We start from the raw sequence: 23,718 nt of genomic DNA on the forward strand, positions 1-23,718 counted from the left end.
ACCTGGCTTTGACTTTTTTTTTTTTTAAAGAAACTAATTCATAATGAAGAAATTTACTGACATTTTAAAATAAAATAAGTGATCTGTACATGTTTGTATGCAGTCATGTTTAAAACACGACTAAAAAGATGGAGTCATAACTTAAACTTTTGTCTTGGAGTCCCAGCTGGAAGTGATCAGATACTGATAGTGCATGTCGTAGGATGCCTCCTAGGACCACCATCAATCCTGAACCATAAGCCAGTCCAATAACACTGAGCTGAGCAACTAAGCCCATCCTCCATTCTCTCAGTATACAAGCTAAACTTTGAGTGATAACTTCTTGGATAGCAGATCCCAATTCACAGCCACCATGTTAATTAACGGACTCCCCAAATATAAGCCACATACAACCAAGAGTCCTATCAATAATCTTTCAAGGGCAACTGTGTACAGCAATGCCAGAGACTTCTAAATGGCCACAAATACAGCTCAGCATATGTTAGTCATATGCCATACATTTAGCACTATTGCCTAGGCTCTATAATGTAGAATCCAAAAACCCCTGAGGGAAACACTTACTTTAGATCCATCATTTGAGATCCAGATTTGTGCATCTGCAATATAGGGACATATGTAACCTCCCTAAGATCTCAAGTTTGGGAGCCTAACTCCTTGTGGATTTTATTGCTAATTAAATGTTTTAAACCAGAAGTTTACATTTATCTCTACTACAGATATGACTGTGAGACATCTTTTAAGCTATTAATTCATGTTTTTACACTAAAATACTGAAAACTTGAAAATAAAATAGGCTACACCAGGACTGTGAAGTCATCAGTAGAAGCAAGCCCTTGAATCACAGTTAAGTAGCGTTTAAGACTTGGAAATTTGTTACACCAAGACTCAGAGATGCAAGGAATTTGTTTAAATGTATATTAGCAATTTCTAGCACCAAAATTTCTGGACTTAAAAATAAACCTCATTTCTAATAAGGATCTTCCCATTTTCCCCCTTGTAAATTAAACCGTTAATCAGGAAAGCAATGGTTTGACTTAGGCATTAAAACATATGTACTCAGATTTGTAAAAATTCTTCCCCACATGGAAAAAAATTGCCATATTTCTTAAATAACCTTCCTATAATTTTATACTGCTCATTACATCTAACTTCATCTTGCAATGATCAACTGACTTTTTTCATGGTAGGAAATTTCTCATACACATGGCTACAGAATGTCTGTTATGATCAGACAGAAGAAATGGAGGAAGAGAAGTAAGAATTAAATCCAGTCAAATAAACACTGTATTGAAAAGATATGCATCTGAGAGAACCATATAAACCGAGAATAGCATTAAAATTCTATTTTATAACACAGACAAAGCTGGTTTTTTTTCCTTCCAATTATCAAATGATGGTATAGGACTACTGTAGACCAATTATATCACCCAACAGTTGCTAGGTACAGCTCTGGAACCACTGAAGAGAAACCCTGCCACAGCAATTGTGGGTATTTAATTTTAACCCTTGATAGGAAATGAGGAAGGCTGCTTCTTCTCTTATCCAGAAAATCAAATAACAAACAAGCCAGACTTCTCAGACCTAGCAGCTGTATGCCATTTTATAGACACATAGTTCAATCACCCCAGGAGAGAAATGTGCAATTCCTTACCCAAGGATTTTTAGGTAATAAATTCCATTGCCCAAATCTAATTGGCAATCATGTGAGGAGGTTGGGAAGCCAGCCTCGCATAGTCTAGATAGATGGCTATTTCTGTTGTAAAATTTAACCCTTTGCAGAAATAAATAACAGAACACACACATCAAGTTTTGGGGTTTTTCTGCTTCATTGCTGAGTCTAGACAACCTGAAAATGTTTTTCCCCCCTTGCCACAGAGATAATGCCACTAATGTGACCCTCAGCTCTGAGAAAAGAGCCATAATTTCCTATAGCCAATTAAGGAGTGGCATGGTCTAGGCTTCAAGGAAGCTACACAGCAGTGGCCACTCAACCCTCCTCAGTAGAAAGGGTTGAAAGGGAAGAAAACAGGAACCCGCAAGCCTCCAGAGTGACATTCTCATAGAGGACTACACAGACTCTCTACGAATTAAGTTCAATGAAAAACAGTCTCACCGCCAGAAGCCGTGGCACAAACAGCCGATGCCCCATCCCCAGAAGTTCCAGCACTCGACATGCATACTCATTCACCAGCTTGCTCCTCTCGTCGTGCATGTCCTGGGACTTTTTGACAGGAGGTGTGAGCTTAGCAGCTGGGGCTGGGCAGGGCACCCCTTCTTCCATGAGCAGTAAATAGGTATCCAGAGTGAGAAAGCTGGATCTCTCATCCACAATCCTAAGAACTGCAGATAGAGGGGAGCCAGGCTATGTCTCCCCAGGAGGATGCACAAAAATGGTCTATGATGGGAACTGTCAGCTAATGTCGCCACAAGAAAAACATTTTGTCGAAATTATCAACTATGCACAAGCCCTGGAGTAGACTAGAGAAGGAAATCAAAGGTTGCTGTAAATAAAAAATGGCAAAAGCAATTGAATCCTGGAAAAATAGCCAGGAGCAGAGCAGGAAGAGTTCAGATGCATGTGTCAAAATGGACAAGCTCAGAGGGCTCTAGCATGTGTGACTGAGGTGTGTGTGTGTGTGTGTGTGTGTGTGTGTGTGTGAGAGAGAGAGAGAGAGAGAGAGAGAGAGAGAGAGAGTGTGTGTGTGTGTGTGTGTGTGTGAGAGAGAGAGAGAGAGAGAGAGAGAGAGAGAGAGAGAGAGAGAGAGAGAGAGAGAATGAGAATATATATCTGTGTACGAGCAGGCGAGCAGGCGGCAGTAGCTGCAGCCAGGAAGCCAGGGCAGTTGTGAAGCTGCAAGGAGAAAAGGATGAGCTCATTGCAATCCGTGATTCCTGACAAGCAGCCCTGCTGCTGTTGCTGTCGCTGCCCCGGTACTGCTGCCGCCACCGTGCTGCCTCTAGCTGTGAATCAGTAATGAAGGGGTAAGAAAGGAAGGGGAGCAAGCAGAGGGGGGAGGTAGGTGAATGAGCATGCAGAGCGAGTCTCAGGGGAGAATGCTGTAATAAGAAGCCAATGGCGAGCCATTGGACAGATAGGCTTTCCCCTCCCAGTCTACCTTCAATCAGTGTTAGTCTGACAGTTTATACTGTTGGATCCCAAATACACAGACAGATGAACTAGCTTTTCCTAACATGTGATGCTCACAGTAAAATCTGACAGACAGCTAAAATGCTGTCCCTAATCACTCTTGCTTTCTAGCAAGAACAGATAGAAATCTGATCTTATGCCCTGTGTTCAAACTGCGAAGCTACAATCCCTGTCACATTACTGAAATCTCTAGACAAGATAGGTGTTAGGGTAAAACGACAGAATCTGAACAGAAGAGCATGTGCCAGCATTCAGTGACACGCCCTCAGGCTGAAGTGTTTGTGAAAAGACTGACTTTTACTAATTGCAGGGTATACAGAAGCAATACAGTATATTGGAAAGGCTGGATACGTTTATATACATCTAACACTGAAACACAAAAACCTACAGCATAATACTGAGTATTACTTAGTAACTATTAAAGTTGAAATTCTCAAAACCAAGTAACTTTCATATGCCACAGATCTTTATAAACAGCAGTTTTAAACACCAATTTAGCTGGGCAACGGTGGCGCATGCCTTTAATCCCAGCACTTGGGAGGCAGATGCAGGTGGATTTCTGAGTTCAAGGCCAGCCTGGTCTACAGAGTGAGTTCCAGGACAGCCAGGGCTACACAGAGAAACCCTGTCTGGAAATACCAAAAAACAAAAACAAATAAACACCAATTTATTTCTGATGTTTTATTAGACAAAATAAAATATAGTTTTGACCATCTCTGATCAAAAAAAATTCTTCCCTAATGAGGCTACTAACATTAGGAATTAAGCACGGTTTAAAATTTCTAAATTTCCAAACTGGACAGTGATGGTCCACACCTTTAATCTCAGCATTCAGGAGGCTGAGGATATCTGAATTTGAGGCCAGCCTGGTCTACAGAGTGAGTTCCAGGACAACCAAACCTACACAGAGAAAAGAAATCTTGTCTTGAAACACACACACACACACACACGCACGCACGCACTTGTAAATCTCCAAGGTAAAATAAATAATCAATTGTAGCAAAATGGAGGCAAAAGTACAATATTACCTTTAAGATAGTTGCCTAATGTTATTTTAACAGTGTGTCTTAAGTGTACTGGTGCTGTGTTTTTGTAGCTAATCTCTTAAAATAGACACTAGTATTTTTTTTTAAAGATTTATTTATTGGTTATTTATATGAGTACACTGTCGCTGTCTTCAGACACACCAGAAGAGGGCATCACAACCCCATTTCAGATGGTTGTGAGCCACCATGTGGTTGCTGGGATTTGAACTCAGGACCTCTGGAAGAGCAGTCGGTGCTCTTAACCATTGAGCCATCTCTCCAGGCCGACACTAGTATTTTACATAAAGTTTTATCAGGGTACAGGAAGTAAGAAGGCTAAGAGGGCACCCCAAATGTTTCTTCCTCCTCCTCCTCTTCCTCTTCTTCCTTCCTTCCTCTCTCTCCCTCTCCCTCTCCTCCCTCTCCCTCTCCATCTCCCTCTCCTCCCTCTCCCCCTCCCCCCTCTCTCCCCCTCCGCCCCCCTGAGTCAGCATTTCCTACTCTATCACGAAAGAGCTGCAACTCTGGAGGTAATCAAATAGAAACTTAACTTTCTAACAAGTAACTGTAATCCAAATAATAGAGAGAGAATAACTGTGGTTCTAGTGAAACCTTGTGCTAACTAGTTCATAATACTAGACTTCTCAAATTTCCTTACATTACCATAAGAGTTTGTGTTTATTCTAAAAAAAAAATATCCTTATGATAACAAGAGAGTGTGGATAAATCATCCACAGAAGAGGAAAGCCTTTATCTATCTAGCTTCTCTGCTAGGCGTTCTGCAATTAAATCTGACCACAGGCAGGACAACAAGGGACAATGACACAAGTTCAACACCTATGGGGTGCAGACACATGGAGGCAGTGGGGCTTAGGCATTCAGAGTAGTGGCAGATCCTGGGTCAGTTATAGCATCTTAACAAAGACCAATATTTTTTCCGAGAAATGACAAGGCAAAAGGAAAGCATGTTGAGCATCTAGGGTGACAAATCTCAGGAAGGTAAAGATATGTAGAAACTACTGCAGACAAGAATTAGCTAGCAGGCTTTTGAATACACTCTCCATTGTAGACCATCCATGACATCTCATCTCCATCCCTGAGGTTGCTAGCAGACCCTTCCTGGTATAAGGAGTGGCAGGAACATCTTACAAGGGAAATTTATGCTCTACTTTTAAGCAAAAAGTTTCTCTTACATTAGCCTTTCATATTCAGTTTAAAGGAATATTTACATCAGAATCATATGTTTGAATGTGGTACCCTAAAGCCCCTTTATATTAAGAGAGGAATATGGGAAAGTGCCAACAATTGTTCCAAAGCCATAGTGCAATGACTAGAAATGTTATTTATTTATTTGTTTGTTTGTTTGTTTATTGGTATTCTGGAAAGTAGGTGGTCAGTGATATGGTAGTCTGAATGAAAATGGCTCCATATAGGCTCATTGGGCATGCCATTATTTGAAGAATTAGGACATGTGACCTTGTTGGAGTAGGTGTGGCCTTGTTGGACAAAATGTGTTACTGGGGGTGGGTTTTGAGGTTTCAAAAGCTCAAGACAAGCTTCCTGCTGCCTGCCAATCCAGATGTTTTCATATAGTTTTCTAGCACCAAGTCTACATGTATGTTGCCCACCAAGCTCCCTGCTGTGATGATAACAGACTAAACCTCTGAACTCTGACCCAGCCCCAACTAAATGTTTTCCTTTATAAGAGTTACTGTGATCATGGTGTCTCTTCACGGCTATAAACCCAAACCGAGACAAACGGTAAAGACTTCATTGGAGCCTTGTACTTGAGAAATGACTGCCAGACATTCGCAGGACAGAAAAAATATTTACATTGTAAAAGGAAAAGCATATTTGACTAAATTCACAGGTCTACTGTTGTAGTAGGTATTTAAAGTCAGCCACTTGTTTATCGGACTATCTAAGTTGCAGTGGCTCTGCCTAGCCCAGCCTCCATGTTTCTTGGCCGGTGGCCATGTGTATGCTGCAGCTAGAAATAGCCAACTAGAAACACCAGCCCTGCCACCCACAAGACGTCAGCGTGGGAGATGGCTCAATCACCCGTGCTGTCTGTGCAAGGCTGGGCATTGCCTAGACCATCCCACCATCCACGTGGGCCCAGTATTAAGATGAGACTCTAATGCTTAATCAAAGGCTTATATATTTGGTAATGATCAGTAACAAGATACCCATACAATCAGAAGTGTAACCCAATAGGCAACCTAGATATACCAACTACTTTTGACTGCTACAGACACATGAACATCTGTCTCCACCTCCTCTCTGTCTCTCATTCTCCTCTCGTCTCCTAGCTCCTCCTCTTCCTTTTTCTCCTCTCCTCCTTACTCCACCTCTTCCTCTCCTAACTCCTCCTACCTTAGCTCCTCCTACAGTCTACAACTGTGAACACTAAATTTCTTTAAAAATGTTAGTTTTTTTTTTTTTTTTAATGTTAGGTTGTGGGCTGGAGAGATGGCTCAGTGGTTAAGAGCACTAACTGCTCTTCCAGAGGTCCTGAGTTCAATTCCTAGCAACCACATGGTAGTTCACAACCATCTGTTATGGGATCGGATGCTCTCTTCAGGGTGTCCAAAGACAGTTACAGTGCACTCATATACATTAAATAAATAATATTTTTAAAAAATGTTAGGTTGTTACTTTTGTTGATTACAAAGATGAAAAAGCAAATACCCTCCAACTTTCAGGACCTTAAAATAAGGGAGACATCCAAAGAGGAAAATACAACAAGGTCAATCAGACACAAATAGAAGAAAAAGCACATGATACGCTATGATGTAGGCATACCTTCATCTGTGATAGATGAAGGCAGAAGTAGGCTAGTGGGACTGGCCTAATCCTTGAGATATGAGTACTGAGAATTAAGTACGTCTCTAAGAATACAGTGAGGTGCTCATCATTAAACCATCTTTCAGTTACAGCTATACCAGCTCCACCACCAGTAGCAGCAGCACCACTACCACTTTATTGTGTTACAGGCCATCAAACCCAGAACCTCGTAAGGGCTAGTCATGCCTCTATCTGCACAGCCATATCTCTATCCCTTACTTATATTTACTAGCTATATTCATATGGAAGTTACTTAGCATTCTTTTAGTCTCAATAAAATGGCAACATCACCCACATGGCCAAAATGCTCTGCAAATTTATTAGGATGAATATAAAAAAGAATATGTTCTAGAGCCTAACGCATAGTGGGTACTCAATAGCTAGTAGTTTTCTTCCTTCTTACCTGGAAGTCATGTAAAACAGGAGAAAATGTATTAAATGTTGTGTTTACCTAGATTACGATTAAGAAGGTTAAGAGAATTCTGGGCATATTAACAATAGAAAAAGAACTAGCCAAACACTAATAAAATATTTCCAGGCTACCTGCACCTTTGGCTCACTCTAGGACACAGATTAGATAGCCGTGCTTTTTCTACACTAGGGGAAGGTAAAGGTACCATAGCACTATTCTCAAGCTAGTTCTTTTTTGTTTGATTGCTTTTTTTAAAACAAAAATTATTTTATGTAAGTACACTGTCGCAGTCTTCAGATATACTAGAAGAATGCATCTGACCCCATTACAGATGGTTGTAAGCCACCCTATGGTTGCCGGGAATTGAACTCAGGACCTCAGAAAGAGCAGTCTCAACCGCTGAGCTATCTCTCCAGCCCCTTGTCTGACTGCTTTTTAAAAGATGAATTCTTTAAAATTTGAAAATTTCCCAAGATCCAAATATCAGGTCAAAGATCAAAGATGACATCCTGAGTAGCCCTGATCTTTCAACATTATAAAATCCCACACATAACCTTGCTACAGGATTTTTGGGGTAGGAAGTCAAGTCAGACGTTGCTTCTAATGGTATGGATTATTCAAGTCCTTGACAAAATGGGGAAAATGAAACGTAATGAGATTGAGCTTACAAGCCATCTCACAGGGAAATGAGTCTCATTAGTTTACAGTTGTAACTCATATATCAAAGAAATAGAGTATGAAATAAAAGACACAACATAATTGACTGGCACTGTGGTAGGTGGTTCAAGTTTTAAATCTTTAGGAATTTGAAGGAGAAAAAGATTACTGGAAAATATTGTAGACTTGATAAGTGGTTGTGTGTGCGTGTGTGTGTTTGTGTTTTCAGGAATCTCTGACCTGATGAAGGATGCTGTCATGTTGCTATTGCTTTTGCTTGTCTTATGCAGAAGAGAATGGTCCCCAAAGCAACTTGAGGATACTCTGAATGGACTTGACAGCATCCCATCTTCAGTATGATGCCTTGACCAATGGAAGAACTGCTCTACTGCTTGTTTGTAAGGCAATCTCTGCCTTACAACATCAGCACTGACAGGTAGCTCAGAAGGCAGCCATTTTAGTACTATACATTTTATTTGTTTGAAGACTATTGTATAGACAGAAATCTGAAACTTGTAGCCAGTAGTCTCAGATATATCCGTATCTATAGTTTAATATGTATACAGGTTTAATGTATATTGAATGTATTATATATAAATTACATTAAAAATATATAAATATATAAATTAAATAACTAAGTTTAATATATGTATATTAAACTAAGATATGAATAACACCAGTTAATATATATACAACTTGATGTGTGTGATGGATAATTTTATGTCAACTTGACAGAAGTTAGAGTCATTTAAGAAAAGGGAATCTGAATTGAAAAATGTCTCCACAGGTTGGCTTGTAGGTAAGACTATGATGCATTTTCTTGGTAGACAATTTATGGGGAAGGGCCCAGTCTATTGTGAGTGGTGTCAGCATGATGCAGGTGGCCCTGGGTGCTATAAGAAAGCAGGCTGAGCAAGCCACAAGGAATAAGTCAGTAAGCAGCACTCGTTCAGGGCTTCTGCATCAGCTCTTGCCTTCAGGTTCCTGCCCTGTTTGAGTTCCTGCCCTGACTTCCCTGACTTCCTTAGATAATGGACTGTGAAGTGAAAATGTAAGAGACATAAATCCTTTCTTCCCCATGCTTTTGATCATGGCGTTCTATTACAGCATTAGAAACCTGAAGGAAGACGGTGTATTTAGAAGTAAATATATATCCATAAAACAATTATCACTATCAACATCATGGACTTACCATCTCTCAAAACTTCTTCTTGACCCACTTTTCTTTTTCAGTTGGAGTTTTTAATTTGAGTTCTATCACAGTAAGGTATTTTATAACAAGAGAGGCTAAGTCTATCCCACATGCCATGTGACATTAATTAAACTATTTAATTAGACAGACTCAATTTCTTTTCTCTTAGGTAACTCTCCCTGCTTCTCATTGGGTCTCCTGTGTCTGGTTTTATGACCATTTTTCATAATCCTCTCTGCTGCCTCAGGTATATAGGTGTTTAGATAATGTCTTTCAATATAGTACTGTACACATTGAAAAAAAATCCTAGATCTTACAACAGAGTTGTAAAATATGAGACCTAATAACTTATTCTACTGATGAAAAGACCAAGACAACAAATAGGTGACTGGTCACAACCATGAAACTTGCATGACGCCAAGACCCAAGAGTACATACGCACAGCAGGAATTGAGCATTTCCGGCATTTGCTACTTTTCTTTAGCCTATAAAGAAACTATCTTATTACAATTATGCTTTACCCTTGTATCCACATAGAATTGGTCCACAATTTGTACCTGCCAGCTACTTAGAAAGAATCTAAGATTCATAAGGGCTGAACGGGAGGAGAGGCCTGGGTCAGGAGATCCACTGCCATCTCAGAATAGTCACTTTTAAATATATACTTCTGATAATAGAGCACATCTCAATTTAAGTGATAGACTGTGTCCATTTCAAACATTTCCAGCAGCTATAATCCTGGAAGCTCTGCCAAAGTCCATTCACACAAGGGTTTCTTTCTTGAAGCCATGTCCATGAAATAGGTTTGAAATGGAACACTATCTTGGTTTTTCACCATCTTTCCTGGGAAGAGTATAATATAAAGCTCATATTTATTTTCATGCTTTAGCAGAAGGTACAAACATATGTTAGAATAGGCTTTTAAAAATTAAAGTTGATCAGATTAAAATGACATAGAATCTAGACTAATCTGTGATCCTCTAAGATAGACTAGTATCTCATTCTTACTAGCATTTATGAATGTGATTTATTGCTGTGAAAAATAATGGGCATTGTACTAATCTTGTAAACTGCTAATTGTCTCACCTTTTTTCTGCTTCATCTCCAAGTATCCATTAACCTGGCAAAATCTATGACACCTTTTAGGTTGTGTGGAATGCCAGAACTAGTTCAGCAGCTGTCACAGTGAGAAATAATATTTTCTGTAAGGGAGTTATATGAGTCAGCTCCTGTATTACAAGTGAATTTGTTTCTGCAAAATGAACATGTCAAGATGGAGACTTTCATTTTTTAAAGTGGAAAAGTCCAAGTTGTAATATGGTGTACAGCCCCTTCATACTCCACCCCACTAACACATGCTCATTCACTCATAGCTTCAAATGGAGTGACTAGAATTCAGAGTCAGCAAAAAGAAAACAGAAGTATGGTAAAAGTTGAAGTGAAGTTTCCTTTAGTCTTATGGTGGTCATTACTCTGTCCTTCTCCTTTGTGAGTAGACTGCTTGTCCACACTCAGCATTGCACAGCCTGTGTCACAGGTGGATAGTAACACATGAGGAAGAGTATATGTGGCTCTCCCTACTTGACGGGCTCTTTTACATATGGCAGGCTTTTTCCTCCAGAGTGGGGCTTAATATAGCAACTTGCACAAAAAATAACTAAAAGAATAGATAAATATTTTTCTCATTTTTCATATGGGGGATTATTAACAACCATGAACTTTGCTAAGTACACATTGTTAAGGTGTTAATATGCATTGACACATTTAATCTAAATAATTAACTATGCCCATTTTACTCAGGGAACACGTGAGCTTAAAAACATTAAGTGATTTGATTGAGGTAACACAGATAGTGATGGGTCGAGGTTGTTACTCCATAATATGGCATCTTGGATATTTTAGACTGAAGTGTTTTTGAGACATCAGGAGAACGTGTTGCCGCCATATATTAAAAGCAAGCTGACTTCCACCGGAGGGGTTCTTTCTAAGCTTGGAGCATCACATCTCTTGCAGTCAGGGTATGCTGAGAGAGCCTACTGAACAAGACTTTCTAAATTTTCTTTGAATTTATCATTCTTGTTTCATACCTTTTTTCCTGGTAAATTTTTCTCTAGTCCTCCACTCTTTACCAAATATAGTATAAGAATGCTTGGGTCCTTATTAATAAGAATTCCTCCGGGTCCTTATTTCCTTATAAAGAATCCTGTGTGATATAATTTTGTTTGTTTGTTTGTTTTTGTTTTTCAAGACAGGATTTCTTTGTGTGGCCTGGCTGTCTTGGAACTCACTCTGTAGAACAGGCTGGCCTTGAATTCAGAGATCTGCCTGCCTCTGCATTTCCAGTGCTGGGATTAAAGATGTGGGCCACCCCACCACCTGGCTACGATATAATACAATAAAAAACACATATTTGCATGTTTTTCTCTTTTCGATATTTTCTACATGTCGCTGTGAAGAGAACTTGGAAAGGTTAAGAGGAAAGCTGCTTCTCCTCCCATGTAAACAAATAGTAGCTGCAACTGCAGAAAATAGCTACGTGTTTGAAACTTATTTTGAGTTGTTTAAACAATGAAGGAAGTGGAGTTAATAGGTTGTATCCTAGACAGTAATCTGGTGGAAATGACAGTTGTAAAAATACTGAGGAATACTGGAGGACCATGGTATTTTGGTTTTGGTAGAAGAGGCAAATGCAAAAAACGAAAGTTAAGACTATATTAAGGAGTGATGTCTACAACACATTCTCTTATCCAGGCTTCCTTTCTTTTCTTCTTGATATTAGGAAGACTTATTTTAAAATGTTAAAAATAGAATTTCTTTAGGAAAAATTCACCTCTTTTCCCAGCCCATGATGTTTTAGAGCAGAGTTTCTCAATATCTGGATCTAGGAACACTGGAGTTTTTATTCTTCTAGGGACACTGTAGTTCTAGAATTTTGAGTTCTCTTGCTTCCGTTTTCTGAGTGCCCAGATTCAACTGGACTTAAAAGCCACTGACTTAAAGGAAAATCAAGACGTGGCCTTATGGAGTTCCATAAGGCATAAAGAATATATTAAAATAAAAAAAAATTTTTTTTTTTTTGAGAAAGAGTTTCTCTGTGTAGTTCTGGCTATCCTAGAACTTACTCTTTAGACCAGGCTGTCCTCAAACTCTTAGATCTGCCTGCTGCTTCCTCCCAGGAAATGGGATTAAAGACGTGTAATACCATGGCTAGCTAAAAATATATTTAAAAAAATATTTTTTTTTTAATTGAGAAAGTCCACTCTTATAAGAATGGTTAGGCCTCTTCTCACATACCAGCAGGCACCCTACTGGAACTCTGTAGAGTCTAAGCTAACTAACTTTCTGGTCCCAGGAAGTGGGAGTCTCACTGGGAGTCAACCCCTTTCTCTGCCTCCGACATGGGAATTAGAACACCTGGCTGTAGGATCCTGTAGCAGCCCCTAAGCAGCCCATCATCAGAAGGGAAAAAACAGAGACCAATCTGCCTTTTGGGCTCTGGTTCCCTTTGAAGGTCCCAGCATGCTGTGTCTGTCTCTGGTGCTGGAGCCTCAATTAACCTCTGAGCTACACCATGCTGTTGGCCCTTTGTTTGTCTGTAAAGAGTGTCAAAAGCTCTTCTAATAATCTCCTTGTTTTCCACCAATGTCTTCTTGAACCTCCTTTCCCATGCAAACCATCACACAGTCAAAGGTCATAATGATCTGTAAAGTAATCTAGGATGTTCTTGACAGAGTCGTAAATACTTGTTTGGGTTTTTTTTTTCCTGCTTTGATGTCATCTTTCCCATTAGACATTAAATGATGATGGAAATATAAATAAGGGATTAAAATTCAAGAGCAATGCCAACAAAGTTCCAGGTGTCTTTCACTGGGGTTTCTTCATATCCAGCAAACACTGAGCTGATGAATAACAGAATCTCTTAAGTTTTCTAATTATTTGATTTAAATTTGTCAAGCAAAGTAAATACTAAAATAGTACACTAATTTTCAACAAAAGGGTAACAAAAAAAATTTTAAAAAGGGGACCTCTCCTATTCATTCTACAAGGTCAGCATACCTCATACCCATGCCAAATAAAAATGTGACCAAAAAAAAAAGAAGAAAAAAAAAGAAAAATATAGTCAATCATCGCTGGATATAGATGCAAAAACTCTCAAAAACTACAATCAAATAAAAATCAGATTTTATTGCATCTAAAAGAGATTATATACAATCATGAAGTTGATTTATCCCAGGGGTATAAATGTTTCAATATATACACACGGAGAAACAATACACTATAGCAGTACAGTGAAGGATGAAAGTCATATCATGCCAGGCAGTGGTGGCACACGCCTTTAATCCCAGCACTTGGGAGGCAGAGGCAGGCGGATTTCTGAGTTCGAGGCCAGCCTGGTCTACAGAGTGAGTTCCAGGACAGCCAGGGCTATACAGAGAAACCCTGTCTCAAAAAAACAAAACAAAACAAAAACAAAAACAACAAAAAAAGTCATATCATGATCTCAGAACATGAAAAAAGCATCTGATAAAATTTAATAATGGTTCATGATGAAAACTCTCTAAAAGTTCAGTACAGAAGGAATGTACCTGAACACAATAAGAGCTAGCTATGATAAACTCATTTACATGATTTAAATTGGAAAAGGATGTTGACTTTCTAAGATCAAGTCCAAGACACAGATGTCCATGTAACCACTCTTATTAAATAAAATGCTAGAAGCATTAGCCATAGCAAAAAGACAAATGAAAGAAACAAAAAGCATTCAAACAGGAAAGGAGGGTCTCAAATGGTCCTTCTTTGTAGATGACATGACTTTATATAGAGAAAAACATAGATTCACCAAAAAACTAGTAGAACATGTAATAAATTGAGAAAAGTTACAGTGTAAAATTCACCATATAAAATCAGTAGTTTTTTTATATAGCAATAAATAAAAACTGTTCAGACAATCTCATTCACAATAGTTAACAAAAACACAGATCCAGACATAAACTTAACTCATGAACTAGATGGACTCTACCATGCAAACTACAAAACACTGATGAAATAAAGTAAGGAAAACACATACATAAAAATGGCATGATATTCCATGTCCATGGTCTAGAATGATACTGTCAAAATGCCCATACTAGGCCAGGAAATCCACATATTCAATGACATTTCTATCAAATTCCAATGACATTTTTCATAGGTTTAGAAAAAAAAATGACACAATTAATGAGGGAGCACAAAAATCCTGAAGTAATCAAGGCATGTTCAGCAAGAAGAACAAAGCTGGAAGCATTTATAGCACCTAACTTTAGTAGACACCACAGAGCACTAAGAACCAAAGCAAGGTAACACTGATGTAAAAGCAGAAAAAATGACCAGTCAAGAGAACTCAAATATCACAAAATAAATCCACACCTGAGCCAAATGATTGTAACAAAGATGGAAAGAATATACTGTTGAGAAAAGAATACCTTCAATAAATGGCACTACAGTCTAAGGACATAGTTCAGTTAGTGTGGTGGTTTGAATAAGAAAGGCCCTCATAGACTAATATTTGAATGCTTAGGGAGTGGTAGTAGGTGTGGCCTTGGAAGAGGAAGTGTGTCACTTGGGGTGGGCTTCGGGTTTCAAATGCCCAAGCCAGGCCCAATTCATTCTCTCTCCTCCCTCTCCCTCTCCCTCTCCCCCTCCCCGCCCCCCCCCCTCTCCCCCCTCCCCCCCCCTCCCCCTCTCCCTCCCCCCCTCTCCCTCTCCTCCCTTCCTCCCCTCCCTTCCTCCCTCTCTCTCTCTGAACCTTAAGCCAGCCCCAGTTAAATGTTGCCTTTTATAAGATTTGCCGTGGTCATGCTGTCTTGTCACAGCAATAAAAACCCTAACTAAGAATGCAAAGTGCTTGCCATGTGAACATAAGGACCTAAGTTCAGTCATCCTGAGCACAAACAAATGAGCTGAGAATATAGACCAATGGGGAGCGGGGTGTGAAGGAGATCAATAGGCCTAACTGTCAGCCTAATTGGTGAGTTCCAAGTCAGAGACAGATCCTGTCTCATGAAGCAAGGTGAATGACACCTGAGGAATGACTTCCCAAGTTAACTTTCACATGTGCCCAAATGTATGTACATACACACACACTCACGGTGTGGTGAAAACATGAAAAAAAAAATATAAAAAAAAAAATATATATATATATATATATATATATATATATATATATATATCACTTCTTATAAAAAAAAAGTCAACTTCAAACTATATTAAAGACTTACATGTAACTCTAGAAACTCTAAAATCCCCTGAGGGCACAAAGGAGAATTGCTTTAAGACACTGGTTGGGACAAATGCTTTTTGGTGTTTGACCTCATAACTGACAAAAGATATCCCATCGAGTAAAAATGCTTCTGAACAACAAAAGAAACAACTGAGACAGGAGAACATACAGACTGGAAAAAAAATTGTTAGACTACTTATCTAGCAGAGATTAATCTCCAGGGTATATAAAGAATACTTATAACTCAACATAAATAAAACCAAAGACTTCAATTAAAGATGGGTAAATGATATAGACATTTATCATAAGAACACATGAAAATAACAAAAGAAATATGGAAAAATTCAAGATCACTAGTCATTGGGGAAATGTAAATCAGGCCATAGTAAGATGTCATCTCACCAGTTAAAATGACAACTATGAAACAGAAAAACAGGGGTTAAGGTTACTTGCTGTTCTTGCAGAGGACTGCAGTTCCCAGCTCAATACTCATGCTAGGAGCTCACAGCTACCTGTAATACTCGCTCTAGGTGGTCTGAAGCCCTCTTCTAGCCTCCAAATGCCCCTGTACTCATGCACACATACTTCAAGACAGAGTTTAACAATAAAAATAAATCATTTAAAAATGGAACAAATGTTGGTACAGCTGTGCAGAAGGTTGAGCTCTCAACACTGTTGGCAGAAACGTAAATCTGTGTTTCCATTATGGAAAACACTGTGCAGGGTTTCAAAAAAATCATAAATATAGAACTAACATATGATCTACTACTGGTATACAGCCAAGAGAATAGAAATCTGCATGCATAAGTGACATCTGCACTACAATTTTTTTTGTAGAACGAACTATTCACAGTAGCCAAGAGATGACATCAACCTAAGTGTATATCAAATAACGAATATAAAGAAAATGTCTGTCTCTCTCTCTCTCTCTCTCTCTCTCTCTCTCTCTCTCTCTCTCTCTCCAGAATATCATTTGTTCCTAAAAACAATAGCAACCCAAAAACAAAATTTCTGTCATCTCCAGCAATGTGATTGAAGTGCTTAGAGGTTGTGAAGTAAGTCAAACATAAAGAGACAAATATCCTACGTACTCATGTACATATATAGAAGCCAAGATATTATTTTCAAAAAAGTTGAGAATAAAATAGTGGTACCAGAGCTTTGGTGGCATATGCATGCCTGTAATTCCAGCACGTGGAAGGTAGAGCCAGGCGGATTAGTAAATTAAGGATAGCAGTATGGGCTTCATAAACACACACACACACATGCACAAATAAAGTAAAACCTGTTTCTTTTCTTCTAACAATGTTTTTTATTCACTTTACATCCTGATTGCAACCCCCTCCTCTTCTCCCTGTTTCACCCTTACAAATTCCACCCCCATCGCTCCCCCTTGGGTACCACACCACCCTGAAACATCTAGTTCCAGCCAGGAACATCCTCTTCCCCTGAGGCCCAACCAGGCAAGTCAGGTTGGGGGAGAAGGATCCAATGGTAGGGAACAGAGAAAAACCTGTTCTTCAGGTACTTAAGCCTCAGCCATCTAAAATTTCTTTGGGTTCAGGGTTGCCATAGGCATAAGAATACTAACAAATTCATGTTCTTGTCCTGTTAATGTCAATTGGGCATTTTTTTTTTCAAAAGACTCTGTGAATTTCCCTATACTTGCAAAAAATCATCCAACGCTGTCTCCAAGGCACCCTTTGCTATGGCTTGGCTATGGCTTGACCCATGAAGGTTTATGTGCTGAAGCTCAGTCTCGAGGCAGCACTGATGTCGTTAAGAGGTGACACATAACAGGGTCCTGGGCTCCAGTCTCAGGAAGACTAAAACTGGTCTTGTGGCGTGAGCTGTGACTGCATCAGCTCCTGCTAGAACGGACGGTTAGGACGTGTACTCAGTTGTCTCAGCTCACTTCCTCTTCTCTGTGTCCCATCCTTACCTGGCTTGTTCCTTTTCTACATTTCTGCTATGTTGTCACCCAGCCAGGGCACCCTCTCCAGAATGCGTTCACTGTGTTCTTTGAACCATTCAGCTATCATGATTATAAATTAATCCTATTTTCAAATTATTTAGCCTGAGATATTGTGTTTCAGTGACAAAGATAGACTAGGATATGTTCATCCCTCACTTTCACTTAGCCTTCCACACCATGTACATGTCTTGAAAAACTCAGTTTCAAAGAGAATCTTTGAATCTGCCCTCTTTTTCCATATCTACATGTATCACCTTAGCAAAAGCTAGCATTATTTTCTGTATGGTGCTGAAATAACATCTTAACTAGAGTTCATGTTTCTACGGTCATCCTCTTCAATATATATCCTATACACCAACATGCCTCAATCAAAATCATCTCCTAAAACCAAAAAATCAGGTAAAATGTCTACTTGCTTAAAACTTACAATGGTATCCTGTTGTATCCCAGTGTATACACCGTTCTTTGCTTATACGTTCTTACTAACTTGGTTTCTGACCACAATTCTTCCTTCCCTGAGTCTTAACTAGGTCACTAAATTCCAGCCACACTGGCCTTCTTGAAAACACAAAACTTCTCCCATCTCAGAGCTTGGTACTTATTATTGCCTTGGTCTTTAGAGTACCAAGCTTTTATGCTGCTTGGTTGACAGAGGCCTTCTCTTACTGACTGGAGGATATCCAGTCATCCAGTATTCTCTTGTATTAGTTTATGATATCCATCACTAGCCTCTTCTTATATATTATCTCTCTGCCTATATAATCCTGGGCTATCACTGCAGGTCACAGTAGAAAGAAGAGATAAGGTTTTAAAACATTTCCTGACAACATAATGGAAGAAAAGAACACTTATATAAGTTTCTTGTCTTAGCTGTTCCATTTGTTCAATTATTTTACTTTTAAAGTATTATAATTTCACACGGCCTTTGAACCTTTTTATTATTTTAGCAAGCAAGAATCAACTATAATGATCCCTTAACATTTATAAATTTGGTATTTAGTGCTCTATTCTCTCTCAGAGAAGCCTCCACAGGGAAATAACACAGTAAACTGTGGGTTTACTCAGGAAAGAACTGAATTACTTCTTTGCAGCAGATGGTGAGTATGCTTCTGTTATGGCTTCTGCCCTTTGCAATTACTAAATGTTCTTATAGCAAGGCAGTTACTTTGTTTTAATTTCATAAACAAACTGAGTAACAAAGTCATAGTAGTATATAAAAAACCAGAAAACTTGGAAGCATTTTGAAATGTATCCTTCTTGAATGTTGCTTTTCTCCCTGGAATCCAGGTTTATATATATTAAATACTAAGTTAACTGATCTAACCCAATTAAGCGCAATGATTCCTTGAGAATATAATAACTGATACTAAATAGTATCACTTTCCAAAAGGCTATTATTACCTTATAGCCATCATAAATAAGGACTAGCCATGAAAAATGAAAAGACCATTTAAGAAATGGAAATAGTTGAGTCACTGTGGGTTTTGGTACAGAACAGAAAGGTTTCTAAATTAAAAGTTACCATAATGTTGCTGTTTAAAGTGTTCTGTGAGCTTTGGATAATTCATGCTATATAACTGTCAGTAAGTTTAGGAAAGAGAAGGAAATTCGCCACACAAAAACTTAGAAACAATTCTTGAATCAAGAAAGTAAGAGAGGACTAAATGAACTCTAGAGTTTTTGTAGTCTGGATCAGCAATGTTCCTTCAGAGCCAACTTGTAGTTGCCTATATAGAATTAAATACCAAGTCAAGATTACTATAATTACACTTGTAAATTCCCTTAGTGAAATTGTTGATTTTTCTTTGGTAGTTGAATGATAAACTAGCCTTAATTTAAGGGCAAGACTTAATTCTTCTTAATGAAGAAGTCACAAAGATGAAAATATTGTACTTAGAATTACTATAACAAATTCTCAACCTCCAAAATACAAAACAAACAAACCAAACAAAAAGACCCACAGAAGTATCTGAAAAGCTTATCGTAGACAATGAGAACGCAATGGGTCACATCTGAAATACATCACCTTTCATCGTTTCATGATTAAGGAAGAGTCACTTATAATTTAAAGATTAAGAAAAAAAGGTTGGTGCTTACTTTCCAATACTGATCTTTTAAAATGCAGCCATATCAATCAGTCAGTAAAGAGTATGCAGAACTGTCCAGGCAGCAGGATAGAATTTTAAAAGGAATTTAGACATTTATGAATGCTACCATTTGTAATATTCAGAGCAGTTCTCCTCAGATGGTAATTTGGGAGGGATGTTATAAGTAAGCAAGATTTAGCAGTTCGAAGACATGTCGAGATAGGTCTGCAGATTGAGACTATAGCTCAAACCAGAGTACTGTCGAGCATGGACAAAGCTCTGAGTTGATCTCCAGTACCATTTACATCATGCTTCATGGCGAATCAGAAATTCAAGGTCATCTTCAGCTACACAGGAAGTTGGAGGCTAGCCTTAGGCAAATAAAAACCTGTCTCAAAAACAACAATACATCATAGTGGCCAGACCACCTGGCCTCGATCCGTTCTGATTTCTGGCCACAGTTTGCCTTCACTGCTCTCAGAAGAGTAGTCAGGAGGATCCACCTGGCAAGAATTCATCTTTTTTCTTTCCTCCTCTCCTCTGTGTTCTTCATCAAGCATAGAGTTAGGCTGGACTCCTGTTCACCCCTGCTCAAGCTGGGAAACCCCAACTGCCATCCTTCCCCCAACCCTGGTTGCATGGAAAAACTGAACAAAGGAATGGCTCCCATGGCCCAGTACTACATTCTTGGCAGCTGTCCCAACCTCCTCCCCACGCTGCCAGCCACCCAAATCTCCGCCTAAGTGCTCAGCTCCTGACACTTGGGCACAGTCCCAGCTCCTGGCTGACACAGCATAACCCCTCGACTAAGGTCTATAAAACTTCCCCAACCCTAGGCCAGATCCATGATGAGACTTCCTTAGCCCCTTTCTCTGGGACTGATGGACAGGCCTGGGAGCACTGCCTAATAGACCTGCCTTTGTATGCTTTAATCTGGTTTAATCTGGCCTACATCTGCATCACCCAGCTAGAGGAAAGGCCTATCACATAGTTATCTACTGCTTCTCCTGATAGTAGGGGCTGAATGGAACACTCTTCTTCACAGGGGCCTCTAAGCTACTCCTCCTCTAGGCCTCAGATTGATGGATCTCTTCTTCCTCATATTTTTTCTATTGGAGTCACATGGCATTTGGGTTGGGGCTAATTTTTTTTTATGTAGTTTTTATTTTGTTTCTTTTCTTATCATCTATATCTGTCTGTCTGTCTATTATTTATTTATTTATTTATTTATTTATTTATTTATTTATTTTTGAGACAGGGACTCATTATGTATCTCTGGCTGGCTTAGAACTCACTATGTGGAGATACTGACCACAGAGATCCACCTGCTTCTGCCTTCAAGTGCAAATTAACCATGTGTCACCATATCCAGCTTTCTTTCTCCATTCACTGAAGTCTCTGAAAGGCCAGGCCCAGAGCTGTGGGCTATGGTCCTTACTTTAGCTGGGACATTCACATGGCAGAACAGTTATGAGTGGTAAACATTCTGGCTGTAGTTGTGGAGGTCACAACTTGTCTTGTCTGCAGTGGTCAGGCCGAAATTGCCCTCTAGTGAATTTTATGAAAGGAACCTGACTTTTGTAAATTCTGAACTTTCCCTCAATCACTCAATCATCTCTCGTCCATGTCTGTGGAGTATGTTCTTTCTTTCCTGCCCATGTTTAGCATTCTGCTCTATCAGAAACTTGATTAAAGACACTTTGGTGAGTAATTCGGTAGTTTTCATTACTGACCACAACATATCTCCAAGTCCCAGGCAGTTGTTCTTTTTTTTTTTTTAACAATTAATTTTTTCTCAAATCATAATTCATTCACACAGGGGTTATAAACACAGAAAGGCAGGATGTGGGGAAGGGGATGACACTGGAGTGTGGGTGTTCAGGGGGAATACCAGATATCTTTCAGAACCAAGTATCGGCTGGGTTAAAGTTCAGGGGACAGCTCACTATGACTCTGCCTATGACTTGCTTGTCCTTATCAAAGCTGGTATTGTCCCCAGGCAGTTGTTCTTAACTAGAACTTTAATGTAATCTGTGGCTCCTTGATCCTTGTGACTCTAAGCCTTTTAGACCATTCCATTGTTTCTAACACAGACATCCAGGTTACCCAAACTCTGTTACTTTGAAGTAACTAAATGGAGTCTTGGAATGTCTCTACTGGAAGAAGTGTCCGTGTGGGGATGAAGCTGGTCACGGATACTGAATGGTCAGTGCAGCAGAGTATGACAGGTTGTGATTATTCTTTACAAAACGTGGTCTTCCTGCTATAGACGTCAGATCTGTAACAGACCTATGACTACTAAGGTACAGACTGTATTTCCCAGTTTCCCCACAGTTATGTGGCCATCAACAAAACTTTTGCCCAAGTAATGTAAATGAAAGTGTAATATGTAATTTATTTGCTTAAACAGAGACTGCCTGTTTTCCACTATCCTCTGGTAGTCTCCTCTCCCTGTGAGTGACGGTATGTGGATGTGGGGATGACCCAGGTTTAACATGCACATCAAGGGAATGCCCTACTGGGCTGTGGAAGAAAACCAGTTACAGAGCTGGAGTCTTAGTGAGGGGAGGGGAGCGAACTGATATTCTCGCCTTTTAGGCAAATCCTTTGTAGTGCTCTGGGAGAAGAGCATGCTATCTATTTAAACCACCTTTCATGTACTTTTAGCTTTTAAAATAGAAATTAAAAATATACCTCTCTAAAAAAATAAAAATAAAAAATATACCTCTCAAAATTATAAATGTTATAAATAAAGGATTTTATTCTAAATTAATTTAACTTTCCCCAAACTAAATTCTTACTCAGGAAAGAATTTTCCTGGGTAAGAGAGGAAAGCAAGAGAGGAGAAACAGCAAGCCAGAGTTCTAGTTGCTGTATTTCTAGCAAAATTAAAGCCTTTTCTCCACATGCACAAACTGAGTATCAATAATAAGATAAATTTAGGTTTCCGTTACATTTTCTATGACTGGTTACACCATTGTGATGACAGCAATTGATTTTCAAAGTGAATCATCAAATTGTCAACACCCTAATGAACAAAATTAGTCTCTTTCATGCTGAAAAGCAATGGTAGCAACTCACACAGATAAAGTGTCATAAAAACTTATGGAGCATTGACAGCCTCTGACAAACGTCTTCTGAGAATGATGATGAGCTCACACACAGTGATGGGGTGCAGTAAAACAGTGAGACTACAGCATGCCATGCCATTCAGGAATGACTTCATATGTCTGAGAGACAAAGAAAGAACACTGGCTTTGCTTAACTTAGCAATCCAGTATCATTCCAGCCAGTCAAGAGCAGAGAATATTTTAATTTTATGATCATTTATGGCAGTGAGTTCAGCAGTTTGAATTCAATTATTTGTTCATATCATGGCTCTGGGTTTCTCTATCTCTATCATATTCAACCAGAAACATTTTTTTTTTAAAATTGGGACAATCTTAAACACACAGCCTTTAAACAATTTCACTAAGAAGCATTCTTTTCACTGTTGTGGGACTGCATAAGGGTATCCTGGGTCATGGTTGAGCAGGTACTTAGAACCCCGAGATTCTCCGTGGAATTCTGCATGAGAACCGGCAGGAGTTCGGTCCCTCCCATCATCTAGGATCCTGAAAACAGTCACATTTCCATAGAGTCACATAGGCCAGGCTATAGGCCTCAGGCCCTAGAGATTTACATACTAATGAAGGCCAGAGGGCAGAGCAAATTAAACATTCCTCCCCCAGATCCTCCCCCAATCCTCCCCCTTTCTCCCTCCCTATATAACTCGGGACTGCCCTGAGTTTTGGGGGGGTACACCTAGATCCATCTATTATCCGTCATGACAATAAATCTTTTTGGAACCAAGGACTTCCTCGTGTTACTGGGGCCTGCCGCCGCCAAGGCCCTCAGGCCGCTGGAACCATAAGAATCCTCCTCCTTGATGTGGGACCCGCCAAGGTGGCAGAAGCCCCACCGTGGGCTTGCGCCGCTTTGGCGGCCTTTTTAAATTTTCCCGACACACTGTCACATAGAAGCAATACTTGTGAAACAGAGGTTGATTTTACTGTAGCCTCAGAATTTCCTGCTGTACAAGATGAAAAAGCAGAGAATTTTGACTGAGAGTTAGTA

The 23,718-nt window shown here is 39.3% G+C and overlaps 1 protein-coding gene across 5 annotated transcripts in view; it reads right to left on the reverse strand.

Annotated features, from left to right (window-relative positions):
- The window catches only part of Rabgap1l (RAB GTPase activating protein 1 like), a 567,726-nt gene that overhangs the window by 140,054 nt on the left and 403,954 nt on the right, over positions 1-23,718 (reverse strand). Inside the window, exon 1 of one of the 5 annotated variants that reach the window (XM_028758440.1) lies at positions 2,114-2,281. The exons of the other annotated variants lie outside the window; for them this stretch is intronic. Coding sequence (XP_028614273.1) covers positions 2,114-2,281 — 168 coding nt within the window. Of the gene's footprint in view, positions 1-2,113; positions 2,282-23,718 lie in introns of those variants that run through there. 5 annotated transcript variants of the gene reach the window in all.

The sequence above is a fragment of the Grammomys surdaster genome, unplaced genomic scaffold (genome assembly GCF_004785775.1).
Source record: "Grammomys surdaster isolate TR1022 unplaced genomic scaffold, NIH_TR_1.0 130, whole genome shotgun sequence".
In the NCBI taxonomy this organism is placed as follows: Eukaryota; Metazoa; Chordata; class Mammalia; order Rodentia; family Muridae; genus Grammomys; species Grammomys surdaster.